This window comes from Tetrao urogallus (genome assembly GCF_951394365.1).
Source record: "Tetrao urogallus genome assembly, chromosome: 12".
NCBI lineage: Eukaryota > Metazoa > Chordata > Aves > Galliformes > Phasianidae > Tetrao > Tetrao urogallus.
Window position 1 is genome coordinate 16,537,107 of NC_136825.1, and position 22,320 is coordinate 16,559,426.

The window sequence follows — 22,320 nt, forward strand, 5'->3', positions numbered from 1 at the left end:
AGCACAGAACACCTGAGCCAGAAGCACAGCTGCAGCCATAAGCACAGGGAGCTGCCTTTCAAAGCTCTTCAGTCTCAACTCACCTCAATCTCAGCTAATAAGCACGCAGCACCTTCTCCCAAAACTGGGAGCAACACACCAAAGGACAAATGTATCAGTAATTCCTATGTACAACCACCAGCATCAAGCAAACAGGAACACGCAAATAAACTCCTCAATGCATCCTCTGCGACATGGCAGGTCAAAAATTCAATTGCAAAGAATAAACGCGCACACCAAAGACAAAGAAAAAGTGAATTTCGACCTTACCATGAATTCTCCAGCGCTGCAAGTCGTCATCTAGAAGCACGCGAGGGAAGCCGCGATCCGTTCGCACAGAGCTGTCGGCGTGAAGGCGGCCGCACCACGCAGCAGCAGCACGCGGCCCTCAGCAGCACGAGTCGCACCTGCTCCCGCGGCCTTTTTTTGGCCCCCCCGCACCGCCCCTCCCGTCGGCAGCACACAGCTGTGCCACGGCGCCTCGGGCCGCCAGCCGGGCCTCGGCTATCCGGGTTCACGTGCACGCGGAGCGCTGCTAGGCGAGGGAGGAAACCTGGAGCGGAGGAGACGCAGCACGGGGAGGCTGAGGCGGGTCAGCGCAGCCCGCTGTGGCTCCTCGAGGCTTCTCTCCCAACCCCGGCCTTACAGCCGACCGTCCTGGGGCAACCGACGAGGGAAAGAGGTCCCGAGGCTCGCAAGCCTCATTTGCTTTTGATTTCGTGGGGCTTTGGCCACGTAGCCAAAGCGGCCCGAGCGGCCGCCGGGAGCAGCGGAGCACCGCCGCAGCCGGCGCCGAGGGGAGCAACGGCCGCACGTGAACAGCCGCAGCCTCCCTCAGCCCTGAAGCTGTGGATGAAGGCGCGCGTAGAAACATGGAAGGGGCCGTAAAAAAAGGAGATGCTCCCGGGTAAACGGAGCGTCACTTCAGATAGCAGACAATCACGGATTTAATGCAGGGTACTAAGAGAAGAACAAGTCTTTTCAACTGCTGGCAAAGCCGCGAGATGTGGTCAACGGTGGTGTGGCACAATGTAGCAGTGTAACAAACTGTCTGCTAACCAAGTTTCTACCTTCTGTACTCCTCAGAAACACGAGAAGAGCAGTAATTATAATGGCGTGGTTCTATCTTCTGTGAAAGTTCCTCTCAGATTTGTTTCTGGTTGTAGGATTTGCCTGAAGCGAGCCTGCTGCTAACAGCCTCCATAGAGCACCAAACAGCATCATCCATCACAGCTGTGAGGAGCAAGGCTTCACCTGGAGGTGGTAACACTGACAGCAGCTGTGGCATGAGATAATTGGATGTGTTTGATTTGAACCATCTTAATCAGATGTTTCCCTCTTCATTTTTTTCTGCAGAAAGTATATTGAGCTCTGTCACAACAAAAAGCAGCACTTGGATTGCACAGAAAAGGGAATGACCCATCAGCAGTGGAAACCATGTGCACTTTTGGATTTCAGGTTCCATACTCAATTTCTTCTGGCACCAGAATGAGAAGTGAGCAAATGAAATGTTACAACACTCTTTGAGAAGAGTTCCACTGAAAAAATAAGTGTTTACTACACATATTTCTGGCTTACCAGAATATTTGAAAAACAGACACCCCTACGCACTCCCTCACAAAATACATACACTCTTCTGAAGCCAAGGGGTGAACAGAGTAGATAAAAGGTTATTATCAGAAAATGATGCCCCGTGAAATTACATTAAAGCATAAGTTACTTTCAGAAACCAACACACATCGTAAGCATCTCTTTTATTCATTGTAATATAAAGAAGCATACATCATTCAGTTCCTTTAAGTACAACGCATTGTACGCTAACGAAACAAACAAAAAAAATCAATCCAGACATCCATGAACATGTCACAAAAGGACTCATGTTTTGCTCTGCTGGTATTGCACTTGGAATAGTTTTGAAGTAAGGCACGGTAAAAACAAAGTCATTTAGTGCTTCTACAGCAGATGTCTTTTTTTTTTTTTTTTTTTTTAAACACATGCTACATGACAAAGTACTTCTTCTAGCTTATGTATATACACACAAAGAAAAAAGCATGCACTAGAGAATTTAGATTTCAACATATCTTGTTGTTTCATAATATACAAATAAAGTAGTTCAAAGATGTAAACAAATTGCATGCACATAAACTAGAGCAAAATCTTTAATACAGTATTTGAAAGCTATTATGCTTAAATAAAAAAATATAACTTATTAGTACTCAGGTTTATGTGCCATTTTTGTCCTGTAGAGATTAAAAATTTGGGGTTGGGTAGGGAATTCTGGTTGGGCACAGAGGATTCTTCCGTTTTTGCCATTGTTTTTATTTTTTGCTTTACACATTTGGCAGCAGTACATTGGTAGGAAAGACAAATATGGCTTTTGCAAAACAACATAACGAAAACATGAGAAAGCACAACTGTATTTGGGGTCCAGCATCCTGGTATTTTCCAATCAAGAACCACCATGGAAAAAAAAAAAAAAAAAAAAATCAATGAGCTATATGCTTTGAGTTGGGAATGCTACACGTTCCAAAAGCCCTTTATAAAGACATTTCAATTCTACAAAAAACAGACACTTTGCCGAGTGTAAACTCTTAAAAACTAAACACAGAAGAATCTGAATGACTCAAGCTTCACTTTCCACTTCAAATGCTACTGAACAGGCAATAGGTTCCTCCCATGGCTGTGACAGCTGAAGTGCTATTAGACTGTCTTCAGAATTAACAAGTTGCCAATAAGGGGTTTGTTTATTTTCAAACAAGTACATAAGAGAATAAGTAAATTAACTGCATATATTTTCCTGTTGCTTTATCTTTGGCATACAATACACCCTTTTTCAAATTAAATACAGGACATGTACCATTCTACATTCCAACACAGCATGTTGAAAAGGCACATTTGACGCTGCAGGGGTGGCAAGGGAAGACTCCTTATTTTGTAAAAGGCACAGTGTTCAGCATGACATTCCTTCCCCATGCCCCAGAGTGTGTTTAGTTAGACCAGCAACAGTTCTACACAGCAGCCTCCCAGGAGCTGTCCATTTTTCTCAGCCACTGCTTTCTTAGCTAGATCCAGGCTTGGAAAAGTCACCAATGCCTCTCCACTGGGCTGGCCACTAAAGTTGTAAAGCATGAGGATGGAATCTGTGTGGAGCTGCAACAGTACAAAAAGACAAAAGGAAATGTGCTATTAAAACCAGAGATGACATCTGGAACAGCAGTTTTTTCATTCTCTGTATCAGGTTCATTCCACTCCTGTGTTTGCAGTGAAGAGATTCTGGATGCAAGAATGAGAAAAAGAGAGAAGAGACCAAAGATTAACAGAAATATGCTTTCAGCAGCTCCTACTCTGCTGGTGTACTGAACAGAATGATGTAGACATAATTCCATGCAGAGTTTTTGCTAGAGAAGTAATTCAGCTTAAAGGTTGACCGGAAAGACTTAGACGTTAATAAAGGGTTAAAGGAGCAAGAAAATGCAAGCATTCAGAAGGTAATTCTTGTAATATGTGGACTACTGGCCAACTGACAAAGGCTGTAACAGCATGTGACTTGCATGCAAAGATTACAAAAAGAGACAGATGTATTACAGTTCTGCGTTGCGAAGATCCGCTGATCTTAACCCAGGTTTACAAAGCAAGAAAGACTTCTCAGTGAAAGAAAGCTGAAGTACTGCACCAAATCTTACTGAACCAAGGAAAACTTTTTAATCATTTTAAGGAAGCTAAGAAAAAGACAGGATAGCAAATTAAATTAGTTATTTACTGCAGAGTGCACCTACAGTTCCTGATATGGAAGACAGTTTCAAAATGCTGAGTTTAAAGCAGACGTGTCTGCTCCCCTGTGGTACCCAGCCATCTCTTACAGCATTGGAAACCTGTACAGGTTAAGTTCAGAAGTCCCACTTGTACACTGGACAGAAATGGATCTGAGTGAGATTTCTAAACAAAAGATTGAAGGATTAAAAACAAACAAAAAAAAAGCCCAGCATACAAGATTAGTCTGTTGCAGAATTCAGTGCCAAACAAAACACACAAGCTATGCTGCAAGGCCAACCATTTTAGGAGTATTTTCCTGACTTAAGTTCATGTGACATATGCCCTCCTGAGCTTATGAAGGATCAAAATACTGAAGTTGAATAGAATTCACGTATGCCTCACTGTCTGAAATGAATACTAGACTTCTCAGTTATTATCAGAAGTTTTTGATCAGCTTTACATTCAAACATAGAAAAATAAAGTAACACATGCTGGAGCTTCACAAACCCAAATATTTGGCAGGCAATAAAATTATTCTTGAAGATAGAAGCAACAACATATTTTAGAAACTAAAAGCATGGACATAGCATAAGGACAGCTAGCACAGACTTCACATCCATTTCATTTTATAAAGTTAGTTAAGAAATAGCATGCAGGAAGAAATTCAAAGACAAAACATCATGTCTGAAGCCCAGTTCAGATTTAGAAATAAATTGAGTTTTATTCCAGAATGACACTGTGCTCAAAGAGAAAAATTGCACAAATCTGAGATAAGATAGTCTGCTCTAAAATAGCTCTTTACTGCTGATCCTTGTAACAGCAAGTCATTTTCTGCTGGTCCTCTATTTAAGCTAAATAATGCTGTTAAAAATCAGTTGAAAACATACATGGAGCACAGTTAGACTGCTGAGCACAGAAGACAGCAGGAATGGTATCTATAATCTTTGAAGTATGTAGAATTCACATTGAGCTACTCTACAACTTCTTTTCTAGTCAAAGACCATTTCCATCTAATACACAGTAGAACCCTATTGCTGGTTGGATTTCCAGAAAATCTGGGTAAAAGAAGAGGGACAAATGGATTGTCCCAGTCTACATAAACACAAAAATGCTCCAAGTAGTAGCAGGTATTCTGCATACCACAGAAAATGCAGCCTCTGCTCCGTCTTCTCCTTAGCAGATCTAATAGCAACATTATAAAGCAAGTAATTCAAAAACAACTGAGCAAATGCTGATTATATGAGAGTAGTTATGTTGATTACGGAGGGCATGAACATACTGCTATTAAGGCAAAGTATTTGATTACCCTTTTGTTGCACCGAAACTTTTTTTAAACCCTCCAAAAGGGGGAAAAAATCCCACAGCAACTAATCAGTAGCATTTTGAATGGAATACAATAGAAATGATTAATTGCACCTAAGTATCAATGGCATTTCTCTTCAAAGTATATGGTAGTACTGAAAAGTACGCCATTAGTTTGTTGTATTAGAAAACCACTATACCAAAAAATCTCTCCTAAAAACAAAACAAAACAAAAAAAGTAGTTCACATTTCTTCAATGAGATCAAGAGGCAGAGAAAAGATCCAGAGGTTTGGGAATTTTCTGCACGCATTCTATAGTCACGTCAAGAAAAAAAAAAAAAAGACCATCTGCCTGTATGTTAGATACTGGACTGAAAGCTTTACATGAAAACAAACGTTTTTGGAAGGCTAACACACTATCTGAGCAAAACCAGGCAATCTCACCACAGCTACTCCACCAATTACAGATCATGATTGGCCTTTTTGCTTAGGTTAGTAGTTTCTTTTTTTTTTAATAGGACAAAAGCAAAAGATTAAAGCAAGGATCCCGACGCAAGCTAAGAAGGGGGAAAGAAAACAAAAACTGCATCAAGAAACCCTGCTTTAGCTTCCCATACACCATTGGAGATCCAGTTGCTTCGTGTTGCATCTTACCTTCTTTGGAAGTTACAAAGAGTTACAAACAGACCCACTCTTTCGGTGCTTGTAACACACTCCTTGCTTGTTCGCTCAGCTGAATAAGGCCATTGTAGTCATCAGGTGCATACTACAGTACAAGTGTGACATATGATAATCAGCAAGAGAAGGAACAGTTCTGGTACAGCAAGCCACACAGACTATCATTTGCAACCACAATTAAGAGCATTAGCTATAACAACTGGCAGGAGACAGTGAATTTGACAGATGCTATTTTTAAGCAAGATTGAAAAACAACCATCAACTGAACTACTGGTTGTAAAAACGGAATTGAGGTATAAGCACATGGGGAATATTCTGAACTGTGTATTTGAGCTGCTCCTAATTAACAAAAGGAAACAGTTTAGACCATGAAGTATTCCTTTTCAACTTGTACTCGTGAGACAGTAGCATTAGTTAACAAATATTTTAAGTCTGCACAATCACGCTCCAGAAATGACTCTCACTGGGACAGCTAAGCATCTTTCAGCATGCATACTGGGATTAGAAGTGTACAGATCTCATTCAGATCTTCTATGCAGTCATGGAAATAATCTGCAGCTTCCCTAGTGCAGAGTGCTAAACACACGTCAGCTGTATAAAATACTTGCATTATACAGACTTGACATCAACAAAGTCAAACAAAAACAATGTCCCAGCATGAATGTACTTAATAGATTTTTTTGAAGGCATTTATACTAATATAGCTTATTTCCACATAAAAAAAGAAAAGCTACTCAGATTAACTGCATCACAATAGACTTGTAGAATATTTCAAATAAAAACACTGGCTGCACAGTACAGTCACACCAAGGAATGGAAGATAAAACCCCCACATATGTGGGTTTTATTTAAGAAATATTTGAGATCTTGAATCTGAACAGTTATCGTGCTCACTGCCGGGAGCCTGGTACAAATATGAGATCTATGATCAGAAAGATTATCTTGGGAAACATGGAACATTGTTTTGCATGTCTCTCATTGTCTCTCCAAACTGACATATCCTGGAAAAGGACTGAGCATACTTGCACATGGTACAAACGCTACTGGAGTGGTTCCTGTAACCCAGATGACAATGTCTACCACAACTCAAGTTACAGAACAACCTTTCAGTGGCAAGGAGAGTTTTCTATGTCCCCGAAAATGGTTTTGCATTAATATTTTTAGAAGATTGCCAAATGCACACAAAGTACACATACTGCTTTCTTTGATATTTCTATAATACAAGAAGTCTCCTGCCAGCTTAGGGAGGAAATGATACTATACTTGGGTGTACAATACACATTGTATTCATCCAAAGCGAAGCTGAAGAAAAAAACAAAACCAAATCAACCATCACAATATACACCTTCCACAGAGAACAAAAACCAAGAGCCCAGAGAACAAAAAAGAAAAGAGACTCTCAGAATTTTTACTACTATTTCTAGCCACCTCTTACATCTAGAACCATGCCAGTAAGTAAAAGACAAATATAAGAAGTATTTTCCAGATAGTCTCTGCCAGGGCAACCAGAACGTGCAAATATTAGATTTATCAGTTCCCAGACCTGCCCTTGAAACAAATCTACAAAATGTAAGTTTACTCTTTGGAAAGAATGTCTCAAGATAGTACATACTTTAGATTATCAGTAGATGTATAGTAAGTAAAGGTCTACAATTTCTACTGAGGGCAAGTGTTCAAAACACAAGCAATGAGGAAAACACGAAAGTAGGAAAATTACCCAGCAAAGAAACATGGAAGTTGTAGCTTAGGCCTAGCCATAGGCCTGAAAAAGAAAACGGAAATAAAAATACCTAATGATAGAAGTAGCTTTCAATCACAGCAAGTGAAAGTGAGATTGCATTTAATTAAAGCATAAGTTATGGAATAGTAAATTATTCAAATTTACAGGTTACACAAAAAGAACTATTGCAAACGAAGACAGGAAAAAGAAGTGGGGGAACAAAAACATGTGAATGAAATAGAAACTACCTTAGTTTGCCTGATTAAAAACACAATCATGAATACTTCTGATTCTTTTCACAATTCAGAAACCCACACAAAATAAAAACATCAAACAACTCAGGATGGACAGTGTAAAATCCAGGCTGAATCTACAATCCCAGTGCTCCAAATGAAAATACTGTTCTGCTGGTGGCCAAATTCTGCTTCCATTTAGATCTGAGAAATTCCACCCAGCGATTTAAATGCCTTGTACGACCAGTTGCAACGTCACTGAGCTAGGTTCTAGAGCTTGCTTGCCATAAATATTACTACTGAGACAATATGAAACTTCATACTGTATTTTTGAACTCTACCCTTAACAGACAAACAATCAATAAGAAATACTGCAATAGTTGCCTTTAAATGCAATAAAATTATAAGCATATCTCATTGTTCCAGTCTCCAGTATCCTCCTTATCATCTCAGTCCCACCTTCTTTGCTTCTCTGAACTGAAACACAGCTTCTTTCCTCAGACTGCTGCCTTTCCACCTTCTGAGCCCATGGCTCTTCAAGGGCTGGGCTGAAGTTGATGTGAAGAGTTCCCCTCCATCCTAAATGATCCTGTGATTCAGAAGCAAGCAATTTCTCCCCCACACCCACTCAGCGGGGACAGGGGGATGCACGATGGCAGAAGGAATATGCATACATACTGAACAAAGGGGACTGAAAAACAGGGACATTGACAGACATTGTCAAAAGTAAAGCAAAACAATGCTTCCTGAAGAATGTGCTGTTTCTTAATAGAGCCAGTGAATTATTGTACAAGTGTATCTACCCTTCTAGGTATTAACATTTGAATTGGCAGAGGCATTTCAACTCATGTATGTTAAATAACACTATAATATTAAATAGTATGTATTGTAATAATCTTTAATAATATTAAGAGGCAGATGTATATTAAAAAAACAACAAACACCTCTGTCCTAAAAGAGATGACGAAAATCACAGCTTGGAGTACTGCCTTACTTTGCTGCATCAAACACAGGAGGCAACTGACAGAAACTATAACCACTAATTTACTAGTCCCATGCTCACAGAGGCTTTACCTACAAGAACAAAGTTTCAGAAAGAAGATAAATTTAGGAACAAAGCAATAGTAAGTGGGATTTCTCCATCATATCCCCTTATTCCCTTCCCTGGACCGAAGGTGCTGCACCAAGAACAGGCACACAGACAGTGGCTATCCCTCTCTGACTATGGAGCATCAGATTTCAAAAGGAACCCAATGGAAAGAGAGAATAGTTCTTTGTTCAAACATGCATTTCAGAGAAAAAGAACTAGTCCTTAAGAAGTCTGTAACAATGAAGCCTGCTGTCCTGATACAAGGGAGAAAGATCGTTAATGCTCTTGGAATTTAGCCATCCATCCTTCCCCCTCTACCTCCTTATTACGGTTTTAAGTACAACTTCCCACTCCAGCAAGTCTTGAATTTTGGGTCCCTGAAGAGTTGGAGGATTAACACACTGCAAGTTCTATACAGCTGCAGATAAAAGGCATGTAAGCCCACTACATTTTTAAAGAACCGCTGTCCACTTTTAATTATAAACACTTTTTTTTTGTTGTTAATTATCTTCCCCTCTTCAAGCATCTTTTAGCTACAAATCCTGTACATGACTGGAGTGAAATCACTGGCCCAGCTACAACAGAACACAACTTAGAAAAAACAAACAAGAGTTTAACAGAGTAATTACTAAATCAGAAAGTTTTAATACTGGCTATTTTAAATGTTACAGTGCACTACAACATCATACAGAAAGGTGATTGGGAAAGTTACTATCTCCAAGATTCGCTATTAAGATTATTCACAAGCTTTCTAAGATTGTTTAATGCAAGATGCATTAAACACATGCAAGCTGGGAGGAATTTTCAATGGTAAAAACAACAAAAAAAGCATAACTATAGGAAGAAATTGAGCTATGTGAACCACTCAACAAGAGAACTGTGCTGATAAAATAATTGAAAATGGAAATAAGTGATAAAATGCTGATCTGCAGATGTTTACGTTATTTACTATTAGAAGCATGTACTGATGTTGAGACCAGCTTGTTGAAGCCCATTTATACACAAAGTCTGTCTTTTATGAGGCAGGTCTGGTACAGAAGGTGTTTTCACTTCAATAGCAACGTGTGCATACATGCAATATATGGAGCCCATGAAGACTGAAGGAAGAAAACAGAGCATAAAGCAGGAACTCAAAAACTTGTTCCTTTCAGACAAGGAGAAAAAAAAAAATCACCCTTCAATTTCAGCTTCTCCAATCTGTTTCCCAAGCCCATTGAATACCAACATCAATTAGTTATGCAGAGATTAAAACCACGCCCAAAACACTGACAATTATTAAGGGCTCACTTTATAAGTGACCAGAAGCATCGAGCAATACATCCTTGGGCAGCAGCAGTAAGTGAAATACATAACATGAGGAGGAGGAGAAGGAAAAAAAAAAAAAAAAAAAGAAAATTAGTATTTCCTCCAGAGACTCAATATTGTCCCAGTAAAGCAAGTCACCACCTCAGTTTTCCCCTAAAGGAATGAGGGATTATAAAACTAGCATTACCACACGTGGGATCCAAGAACAATTCAAAATAACTCCTTGGCTCCTTTAAGATATTGAACCCGATCTCATTTGGACAACATCTTCTAAAGAAATCAAAGAGGTGACCAATTTAATAAAGTAACTGATGACGACACAAGGTTGCAGCAGAATATAAATTGCTTTCACATTGTGGTAAAATTTCTATTAATTTCAAACATTTAACTGTGCAATCAAATGCTACAAGCTAATCTCTAAATGCAGAAAAAAGTACAAGGTCAAATGCAGTACCAGACCCAAAGTCCAGCTTCACTAAATTGAAGATGTAGTGGATGAAGATATTGGAAGTCACCGACTTGCTCCATTCCCAGGATAGGACCATGTCCTTTTTCAACAGCACACTTACACTACTGGCTGAATTTCAGTTTAGAAAACAAGACAGTCCTCACTTAAGGTTTTAATTCAGCCACTGTCTATCCATCAAAAAAACCCAGTCAGGTGAAAAAGAGTGAAGTATCAACAGATAAGAAACAAATTATTATCGCTCTGTTGGGGAGGAGGTGTAAGAAGGGGGAGAGAAAAGGGAATAAATCCATAAACATCTGATTTAGTTTTAACTCTGTAGATGCTCTGTTGAAGAAAAATCCTTAAAGATGCAACTAAGTTCAGCACGTTCTTAGTGTGTCAAAAATTCAGCACAGCTGTTACAAATTGACCCTCACATTTTTCCACTGAAAAAAACATGTATGCAAAATTATTTGTGAACATAACTGTAACATTTTAAGAGATGCCTCAAGAGGCACGTATCTTCCAAATACTTAAAACTCAGAACGTATATATTTAAGTACCTGTTCATATTCTGCATACATTTGCATAGCAAATACCTGGTTCTACAAACTAATGCCTACTGTCCTTCAGGATGAAAAAAAATATATCATGCCTGAATGTTTCATGTTAACTGCTAAACAAATATGCTCAACAAAACAAAACAATTCCAGCCTTTAACAATACCACTGTTCACCAACCTACTGAATTTTATTAGACAAACTCATGCAAAAATTGCATTCTTTTTATGAATACCACTTAACAGGTGCTCGAGACACACCAAGTAGATTCTAAGTCAGGTCTTCTGAGTAGTACCAAAGGAAAACTCTGGTATTTCTGCAAATGCTGTCACCCAAACAAGATAAATACTCATCAGAATACACACCACACTCAATTATCTTCCATTTTAGTAAATATCTGATGACAAAACATAGATATGTGTAGATACAATATCCTCCAAGATCAAAAGAAGATGACATGGAAAGACCCATTCCATAAATTCAAATACAGACTGCTGAAAAAAAAAAAAAAAGTCTTTGCACATGGTAGTTTTCTTTTTTTTTTTTTTTATTTTTTTATTTTTATTTTTATTTTTTATATTTTCCTCTAGGAGATGAATTTCTGTGCTTTCCTACTGATACAGTATTGAAGCAGCAGGTACTGACTGAAGTTACCTATAGCAGCACTTAGCATACTTGCTATCAGTACAACCCGCGTTGGAGAACACTGTTCTCTTCAGGTTGCAGTGTAATGCAGTTGGAATAGCTGTAATGCAAATGTGTTTATTTTGCTTATAGGCATGTGTTGCTGCCTATAAGCAAAACAAATGGCCCAAGCAAGAGTCTGACACTAGCATCTCTCCTCTTTTGTAACCTGGGTGTGGCGACTTGCACCGCAGCCTGTTAACTAGAACTTTGTTCTGAGCAGTCTTTAACAAGTCTTTCATGTGAGCACTAGATCATTGCCTTCAAATTCAGTTGTATTTATTACATAAAAAATAGAGCAAATTTTACTACTACTGTCTGTCAATTATATAGGGAACGCTGAAATTGTATACTTGTTGATCGATTTCCAAAAGCAGTCTTGCTTGGTTTGATCATTACTTAAAGGTATAAATAAAACATCAGGGAGGGAGAGTGACTTCACACTAACCTGGTATCCCTGGAAGAAACTTAGAATCTCCTTCATTCCTGTGTTATACGGCAAACCCTGCATTCGGACTAATGCTCCAGGCTGGGGTAGAAGTGGAGTGTGGGTGGCAGTGGCAGCAGCAGCTACAGCTCCTGGAGGAGCTGTAAGATATCCCACTGTGGTAGGGGATACTGGAGGACTATAAGAGAGAAGAGGCAAAATTGTTATCAAAATAACTGATTTTAGCAGGTAGAGAAAAACTGAAAGTTCAAATATAAGAATAAGGTTAAAAAAAAAAAGGTAACAAGCAGCTTTGATATAGAAACTTTGTCAATTTTTCCAACTTCTCTTCAGCATTTGATGACTTGCAGAAGGGACATAGAGGAAAACAGCCAGCATTTGTAGTTGATAAGGTAAAAAAAGCAGATGTTCCACTGGGGAGGAGAAAAACAAGCTGCAGATGACTTCTTCTAAGATCATTAACAAAACCATGAAGAAAGCATGGGAGAAAAATTGTAGAATGAAGATCAAGGGAAAAAAATCTGGTGCTTTTAAGCCACAAAAAGTGAGTAAAGCAGCATCTCCATTCAAGGCCCATCTGACAAGTTACCATGTACTCAGGCTATTGTCATGAGCCTAGGAAGAACCAATAAACTATTTCCCCACAGATCCAACCACCAGGCTACAGTGAACCATCTTGATAACATCAGTGAGGGAAGAAAGGCGGAGATAATTTGCTCTGTATACAAACAAAGTAGTTTTTGGTCTCATTGATATAAGACATTTAAGTTAGTACGTATCTATTATAAGCCTTTCAGTATGAAAACAGTATTGTAAGTACAACATCAAGCTAAGAGAAGACAGTAGAGGCATGGCTTCGTATTTAGCCAAGAAATAGAACTGTCTTGATGACATCACATCAATGCCAAAAATGCTGCTAAACATTAGAATTACATTATTGCGAGGTTCAACCAGATCCTATGGAGAAGAGTGAGCATCATTAAAAGGCCACAGAGTAGTTAAAATGGCTCCACTGACCAACAATTTCTCAGCATTATCTACATGAGACGTACAATTTAAATAGCTATTGAAAGGCAATTACACAGCTGCCTAATCTATCGCAATAAAATAACAAGAGAAGCAGCCGAGTCTAGGGGATACCTGGGATAGTAAGCTGTGTAGTTCATATAAAGCTGAGCAGCCTGAGCTGGGTAGTAGGTAACAGCTGGAGGAGCAGCAGCTGAGGCCTGGGGAGTCCTTGCTGTTGGCAAGAGGGCTTGTGGCTGGTAAAGCGCTGCTTCTGCTGGGATCACAGCTGCTGTTTGAAAAGCAGCATAAGCTGGTGGAGAAAGACCTAAAAACAAACCAGGATATGAGAACAAAAAGCAGTCAGAACGCAGATCCCTGGCTTTAAGAAAGGACTTGATCATCCCAGTGAGCTTAATGTCCGGGTATGATTTATGAACACATACAAATATTGTTCTCTAGCCTCTCCCTGAGCCGCATTTCCGCGAATGAAAACTGTAGCATTTGAAGCGAGTTCTTCCTAAGAGTTCACAACTCCTACAGTTGAGCACCCCTGTCTATATGTAAATGGTAAGTAGGGAACTTCAGAGTTATTCAAAGAAAGCATAAAGCCATGTGCATAGAGAAAGCAGGCGTGCACACCAACACACCCTTCTTTCTAACAGAAGTCGTTCTCTGTGAGACAAGAGAACCATAATTAGCTATACCCAAAGAGTACCTTCTTAATGCTCTAAGGCAAGACAGCAAGAGCACTCATTGACAGCTAGAGTACAGAATTATTCCCCTTTTAAAAATCCCTCTAATTCCAAGTAGATTTCACAACAAGCAAGTCCACTGCAGAGCTCAGAAGAACAGTACACCCACAAAAAGCAAAGTGTGCAACTATTTCACTGGCAAGGCCTTGCTGCCCTCTATGCACCACCGAAAATTCAATAAAAAAAATGCCTCCAATCAGTCCCATTATTGCCCAGAGGGAACAATTCCAATCTCAGCATGTATACAGATGAATGATTATTGATCACGGCAAAACCCAAGTCAAAAGGCGAAAGGCCACAAAGCTTCAGCACCTACCACATATCAGCCTTTAGCAGCAGAGAGCAGAAGAAATGCAGACTTACATGGTAACTTACATGGCGGTGGGGATAAGCCACTACGATTTAAAGTGCCACCCATTAAAACAAAGTTCATCTCCTCTCCTGAACACTGGAATACTTCCACATAACGGTCCTTCATCATTTTTTTGTGACATTTTTGAGCCACCATAAAGGCTTTGTCAGCAGATTTCATTTGGATAAAAGCATCACCTGATGGTCGTCCCTTTGGAGAAGAAAAAGCAAAAAGTTAATGTGTAATTTGACCATTCAGAACACAAGAAATGCAAAAAGTCCCAAGATAAATACCTACTTACATATTGTTCTTCTGTATCTAGTACTAATAAGTCAATAATTACTTTTAGAAGCAAAAAGGCGAGACTCAGGTATCCATCACCCAGTTAACTTAATACTACCTCCTTCTGCAGAAAAAAGACTAGAGCTAACATTCACATTACATCAGGCCACACGTGATCTTTTCCGTTTGAATTTCAAACATCTCTAGGAGATGAAGATGCTGTAGATCTCTCTCATTTATTTACACAAAGAGTAGCATCTCAATGTTTCTGTGGTCAATGGTGCTTATTCTTGACTCAGGAAGACAAGTTAAAAAAATATCCTTATAGCTGCACCAATAAAATATATCCAAAACATAAGTTAAATAAGCAGCTTCCTTTAAACTCCAGTAAGTCTTTAGTCATGTTAGAAAAAGAAGTCCAAAAATGCTACTCAAACAATGCAGCTACCACTGAATAAAAAAAGAAAAAAGCCATTTCTATTTTGTGTATTTCCAGAACTTGTCTGAAACACAAAGGACTATTTCAAGGCAGCCTCCAAGACAAAGCTATTGTTAACAAGTCCTGCCACAAGCATCGTCCTCCCCTACCTTAAGCCTACATGTACAGAAAGGAAAACAGATATGTATGTAGAAGGGAGGGCACAATGTGGGAGAAGAAAAGACATATATTGAAGTATTTTCTCGAAATTATAGAAGACCTAAGGCATAGCAAATAATAGGTAGGGTACCATGACTTCTAACCATCTCCAATAACTGGAAATAACATCTTCAATAACTTAGCTTTCATGCAGTGCTGTTACCTGTTGATTAAGGACCATGTGAACTCCATGAGGCTTTATATCAGCTGTGGCATCTCCCATGAAGTCCAGGATATCATCAATGCCAGCAGTGTAAGGAAGGCCTCTAAGCCGGACACAGTCCCGTATGCTACCCGTGGCAATTGTATATGGTGGGGGTATAACAGGAATGATGGGAGTTGGGAGGGTGGGAATAAGAGGTGTTGACATGTATCGATTAAGTACCTGTAAGGAAAAAAACACTTGGATAGAGATTTACACAGCATCAGTTTCCACGACGCTATTTCATACAGTTAAATCCACGTCCAACATCAGAGAAAAACATTTTCTTAAAACCAATTTCTGTGGGCAACTTTCTGTTGGGCATTTCAAATTCATAACTCAGAAGGAAGACAATACAGATCTGATATATTTAACCTGCTAGACTCTACTAATAGACTTTTTAAAGTTCATTACATTAAAAGATAACAGTTCATTTCTGATCATCCCAAAAAAGAAGCATTTGGGAACAACATTTTCACTAATATATCAGTACTGCCACTTACAGTTTTTTCTTAGATTAGGATAAATTAAAGCCAGCCAATTTAAAAGAACTGAGACCTGAAATAAATGACAAGTAAAAAGTCTAGCTCTAATTCATTCATAAAGCTAACAGGTTAATAAACAAAGATCCTTGTTTAACTAGAAAACCTATCTTGAGGCGCAGGGTTTCTGAAATGAAGGTAAGAGCTATAGGAGGCCTTGATCTCAACATTTTATTTTCTCTTGACTCATCCCACGTGACAAAGGGAACAACTTACGATTGGGATCTATTGCTGAAAGATGTATTTAACAGTGATTATCAGAAACACCTTCCACTGAAAGAGGCACCAAATAAAGAGATTACAAATCTTTAGCTTTGTCAGTAACGATTCAGCAAAAGGAATTCCTCTCAATAGGAGTCTCTTTTTCAAGAATCTATTCTCAAAACACATTTCAGGCCAGAAATATATTATATACATATACACATATATTTTTAAAATATATTATATATATAAATGGCTATATAAATACAGCCACTGTTTTCTCAAAGGCCAGATGCAATCTTATAATAGTGCTTTTTGGCATTATTAGTCTAGAAATACTCTGTCAGGCAGAGAAATTTAGTACGTGATTCAGTACAAAGTTGGTGGTGCCAAAATAAACTGGTGCTTTACTGGTTTAAGAAGATGGTAATAGGAACTGGTGAAAGAAAAGAGGAAAAAAATTGGAATTGATTATTTTAGAGAAACATCTCACTTCCTTTCACCAGACATGAGATACCTGCAGCTAATTCTTAGCATCCAACAAAACAACTGTAGCAAAAGCTATTTTAATGTAGCTAGATTTAAATTTTGCATTCAATTCTGTGCACTGGAGACGAGTTTAAAGACAATTCTGCAGCATTTCAAGTATTACTACCATGTAATTACTACAATCTTGAACATTTCTAGTATAATTTTTCAGGTTCCAGATTAATTAATTTATTTTAATTAATTAATTTAATTAATTATTTAAAATAATCCAATAATTACTTTATGGTCTGAGAGATGTGACAGTAAAAAAAAAAAAAAAAAAAAAAAAAAGAAAAAAACATTTGCACGATTTTCCTTGCCAATCAGTAAGCATATTTCCCTTCCCAGAACTAAACATCTTTAGTACATCAGACTCCCACAGTTGTCCACAGGATATTTGTGTGCAAGTACTGAAAGCAATCTTTAACTGTTAAGTTTTGAGTTTCACAGCCAATAGTTACAACCTGCTGAACTTCTGCTGCTGTGCTCCTGAAGAGTTCAATGTAACGCTTCCCAAGTATTTCTTTGTGCTTTTTAAGTGCATTCTGTGCATATTCTTCACAGGAAAACAACACAAATGCATCTCCTGTGGGCCTGCCATCTGGGTACTTGACAAAGAGAAGTCCTTCTTTCCCTCCTGTGACTGGACACTCTGGCCCCAGGAATCCTAAAACATCCTCCTGAGTAGCAGTGAATGGAAGACCTCTCATCCGGATGATAACTTGATTCTCTTTAGATAAGAACTGAGCCACTTCATTGGAGGTACCTAGTACAAAGAGAATAGTGTATGGACAGCCAATTCCATAGGACACAGGAGCAGATGCACATTAAGGAGCAACACAGCAGTAAGTAGCTAGCAAGAAACCCACAGAAGACCAGAAGCACTACTTACTCCCAAACTGATTTATTTTAAAGTGGACCCTCTATCCCTAAAGTTGTTCATATTTTAATGAAATTGAAACAAATAAGAGATTAATGTCAGGTACAAAGATAATTCTGCTGCAATGGCTCCTCTTCCTCTCAGCAAACTGAGCCTGCTAACATCACAGTCCAAACACTCACTGCTATAAGTCAACCAAATTAAAGCAAAGTTTCACAGGGTCAAGGAATCTTAGACAGCAAAGCAGGAAAAGCTACCTCAGGAATTACTTATGCCCTCAGCCAACAGAGAAATCATAACTATAACAATTTAATGAAAGTAACACTGAGCTCCATGATCACTTACCTCCTGCAATTTTTAAGAATTCTTCCCCAGTTGCTTTGTAAACCTTAAAAAAAAAACCATGAAAATTACAACATTAACTCTTTCGTGTGTGAGGCAGTGTATTTTGCTTACTTTGAGCAACTTAGGAGCACACCTCGTTCTTTAAAATCATACTCTAAAATAGTCAGATTGCTTTTCAAATATTTGTTTCAAGTTGCTACTTCTTACCTCAATGTATCTGCTACCCATGTGATGCTTATGTCTTTCCAGTGCCAGATCTCTCTGTTCAGAATTGACAAATCGAACTAATGCTTCACCATTTCTTCTTCCTTGAGCATTCAGACAAAGGGCCACGCCACCTCTGGAACGTAAAGCCAACACATTAAGAAGTGTGATGTTGGATCTCACGCTGTTTGTCACTTTCTCAGCTTCCGTGCAGGGGAAACATTAGCATGGACTTCTGAGAGAGAGTGCGCTAAATATTAAACACACACGATGTTAAAGAAAGCCATAAAGGCAAAACAAGTTCTTATCTTCTTACTTGGCAATATTGAGCCCTTTGAAGAATCGGGCAATATCTTGGTCTGAAGACTGCCACGGCAAACCTCTAGCACGTATTACCGTCTCGCTATCCACTGTTTCTGATTTGCTGCTGCACAGAAAGAAAAATAAATATGTAAAATTAAGCTTTTGTCTAGGTTTCCCATTATCTTATCAAATTTCCATTTAAGTTGAAAATCTAGAGTATATTCATCGTTGAGATTCTTCAATTCTGCTCATTTTAGTAAAGAAAATAAAGATAACTGGGATAATCCCTTCAGATACACAACGCCCAAGGTGTGTTGTCATCACATCCAGTTCTTTAAGAAAAATAAGAAATGTCTCAAACTGAAGTAATAAGGAGCTTCCAAATTTTATTCAGAAGTTCTAACAATCTTCAGGTTTTATGCTAAATCCTGAAATCATTGTAGATGATTATGAAGCAGTCCCAAATGTGAATTTATATTATTTATGCTTAGTATATTTGATTCTACAGTTCATGAAGTGTATTTGAAAACTGAGAACTGCTCTGTTTGTTGTTGGCCTAAGCCAAATTCAAAAAAAAAAAAAAAAAAAAAGAGGAAAAAAGATTGCAGAAAAGCAGAGCTGTCTGTCTAGAAAACGAGCCCACAACAAGAGATCTGCATACAGTCAAAATGCCTCCAAAGTTGTAATTCAAATCAAAATATGGTACAGGGAAATGCCCATTTTGATGAGCCTCTGAAGAGGCAGAACAGAAAAAACACCCAAAGTTGGGTAAGGAACATTTCTTTTAGTCAATAGCTTCCATTTAGACACTTGAACAAAGAACAAACTGAAAATATAAAAATATACCCAGGTACTCTTTGGCTAGACATCAAGGCTTTCACAAAAGCGTAAGTTACGCTTCTGTCAGACAGAAAAACCCCTTAAGCAGTCTCTCGAAATGATTTTCTTCTCATTTGCTTCAGCGTCAGCTTCATAGATAATTCTTCAAAAGTATTACATAGCTCAGCTCCATATAGAGTGCACAAACCCCTGTTGACACAGGGAGCGTTCACAAATATTTTTTCACGATTGGTTAGGATAAGTCAACCTCATTCCCATTCAAAACAGAAACCAGTGAACAGTGTTTCACCTGCTGTGACTTTAAAGGCAGAGTAAAACACAGAATTCATTATACCAGCTATGGTCTGTGCACCAGATTACTGAATACACCATTACTTTTCTCAGGATCCAACCTACTTCCATAGTGACAGCAGGGAAACACTTGCAAGCTTTCTCTGCTGCAGATGAGACTCAGCTTTGGTTGTAATGAACTGTGACAAAGGCACTTACCAAGGACCTGTTTCGTACTTGTATTTCACAGTTTCAGGGTCAGTAAATATGTGATCTGCAACAAAGCGGGAAGTTTAAACATAACCAGGGTCAGAGGTTACTTAAGAATGACAGTTCCACTGGCCATTCATCAAGAAAGAAAAAATTTCAGCATTCTGTGTAAATAGATCACTTACCACAATTTTCAGAGAGCATGCTGAAAATGATAGCCACCATTGTTTTTACTTGCCACACGCCAAAGTCCTCCTCTGCTTCATCTGTCCCTAAGCCTAGATCTGAACAGGCAATTAGAGAAAATAACAGACTTGAACAAATAGTCGTAAACAAGCCATAGGCTTTCCTGTTATTAACAAAAAATTGATAATCAAGTGATACCAGCCTTCACAGGGACACATGGCCATCAGGCATTTGTGACTGTGCTCACAAACTGGTTAATATTCACTTTCACAGTCAACATTCTGAGAACTACTGATAGTGTTAACAGCTCAAAAAAAGTAGAATAAATTCCTATCACTTCAAACATAACTGAACTTTAACCACATTCTTCTGGAGCCACAAAATTACTCCTAAAATTTAGACATAGAAGTGGTTTATTTTGTCCATTTTTTCAATTAGTTTTTTGTTTTACACAAAACAGAATCAAAGAATAATAATTGTCTGCAAACATTGGAAATTTGCAGGCCATCTAGCTCTGAAAAGGCCCACCGATAGCTAAACCTTTCTCCATTAAGATCAAATACACATGCAAAGGATGGTTTTATTTTAGTGTTGGTGTGCACCTTAGTAATTTACTAAATATGGTCTAGATTCCATTACTAGAGACAAAGATTAAAAACCATTACAAACAGACTCTTACACACACACACACTTCAGCAAACGTTAATTTGATTTTACAGCCATGAGACTTTTTAAAACCCATCTTAATTTAGGAGAATAAAACCCATAACAATCACAAGAATAAAACCTAAAAAAGAGGAATCAATTCTGTTGCAAAAACTGCAGCAAAAGGATACATTCTGCCATGGTCTTGATAGTCTGGTCTTTCACGGCGGCTGAACTAGGGTAGCACGTGTGAAATTCTTTGCGCAGATCATAAAAGGAATAGAAGCATTCTGACAGCAGGAAATTCTACAAGGAAAGCAAAAGAAGCATTGTACACATTCCTTCACACTCTGATCAGTACTTCTGGACTGAATGATGCCATCTCAAGAGCTACATAGTTGCATGTCATCAGCCTGTCTAAGATAGACCAGGTTGGATTTTTTCCCCCTTTGGAACAGTTCAGACACTGCAGCCTTACAGAATTCTCTCTCTACATGAGCACACCCAAGTAGCTGCTGAGAGGTAGGCCTATGCAAAACAACTCCACATCTAGGAAAAGTCACAAAACCCTCCAAAATTGTTTTTCCTGCTATATATATTCTTCCCATTAGGACACTGTTATTTCCTCTTTTGAGGCAACATTTAAAAGCAATGTGGTACTGAGACGTGGTAACAGTACGTATCAATATTGTCAGAATGTAGAAAATATCTTCACAAACTTAAAGACACTCCTTCTTCACTATTACATATTTGATAACAACTTCAGTTATATAACATTATTACACAAATATTTAAGCATTCTTTCATTTGAACATTGGCTCCTGTCCCCATGTTATAGCCCAGAACTAGTTCTGCTAGTAATTTCTCTTTTACTCTCCCCAACTGTTTCACTATATGAAAGTTTGCCTTTGCTCTGAAAATAATTGAGAAAAATCACAAAGCAGCCCTTGTTAGCAATTGCAAGAGCCAGTTTCTGAGGCTTAATAATACTTAGTGTTCAGGAAAAATTAAACTTCAGCAAATGAAAATGTATTGAAGAAAAAAAAAAAAAGAGAGAGTGAGAAAAGAAAGAAATGCAGTACTGGAAGATTAAGAATGTCATCATGTCCATTGCTTGATCAGGTATGGGCAGTTCCAGTTCCAGGATACTTTTTTTTGTTTGTCTTGCTTTAGTTCATTTGTTTCAAGACAGAAATATAAAGAATTACCCACAATCCATACAGCAGGATGGCATATTAAAAGAGAAACAAACAATGCTAACACATCTGAACACTAAATATCATTGTCTCCGTGTTTCATTCCCACAAAAGCATGTGTTTTTATGAAAAGTCACGATGTTATGATTTATAATACAACACAAATGCCAAACAAGTATTTGTAAAAACTCAGCATGACCAGTACACCTATACAGAGAAGAAAAAAAACACAGCTGATCAACTCCAATGTCAGCTGCTCCCATTCCTGTGGGATTTCTTCAGTCCCTGTCAAGCAGGTTAACTCGGCAGCCACCACCCCAAACAATGGCAAGCTTCTTCCTGTGCAAATCAGGCTTGATTGGGAACTGCTGCTTTGTGTGGGAGTAGCAAATAAGCTGTAGTACTGCATTCTGCTGAATAAATACAGATGGGAAACAATTGCCATTCTCCAAGCCAAGTCACTGCCTGCACATCTAC

At 38.5% G+C, this 22,320-nt stretch overlaps 1 protein-coding gene across 1 annotated transcript in view; it reads right to left on the bottom strand.

The window, feature by feature from the left end:
* Positions 1-5,770: 5,770 nt before the first annotated feature.
* Positions 5,771-22,320, bottom strand: part of ESRP2 (epithelial splicing regulatory protein 2) — a gene marked incomplete at both ends in the record, with an annotated part of 37,773 nt that continues 21,223 nt past the window's right edge. The window contains 12 exons of the mRNA XM_079541510.1: positions 5,771-5,860; positions 12,261-12,438; positions 13,401-13,593; positions 14,396-14,582; positions 15,455-15,676; positions 17,229-17,530; positions 17,990-18,032; positions 18,197-18,329; positions 18,510-18,620; positions 19,826-19,880; positions 20,002-20,100; positions 20,839-20,953. Of these exons, the coding sequence (XP_079397636.1) occupies positions 5,771-5,860; positions 12,261-12,438; positions 13,401-13,593; positions 14,396-14,582; positions 15,455-15,676; positions 17,229-17,530; positions 17,990-18,032; positions 18,197-18,329; positions 18,510-18,620; positions 19,826-19,880; positions 20,002-20,100; positions 20,839-20,953 (1,728 nt within the window). The remainder of the gene's footprint in view (positions 5,861-12,260; positions 12,439-13,400; positions 13,594-14,395; positions 14,583-15,454; positions 15,677-17,228; positions 17,531-17,989; positions 18,033-18,196; positions 18,330-18,509; positions 18,621-19,825; positions 19,881-20,001; positions 20,101-20,838; positions 20,954-22,320) is intronic.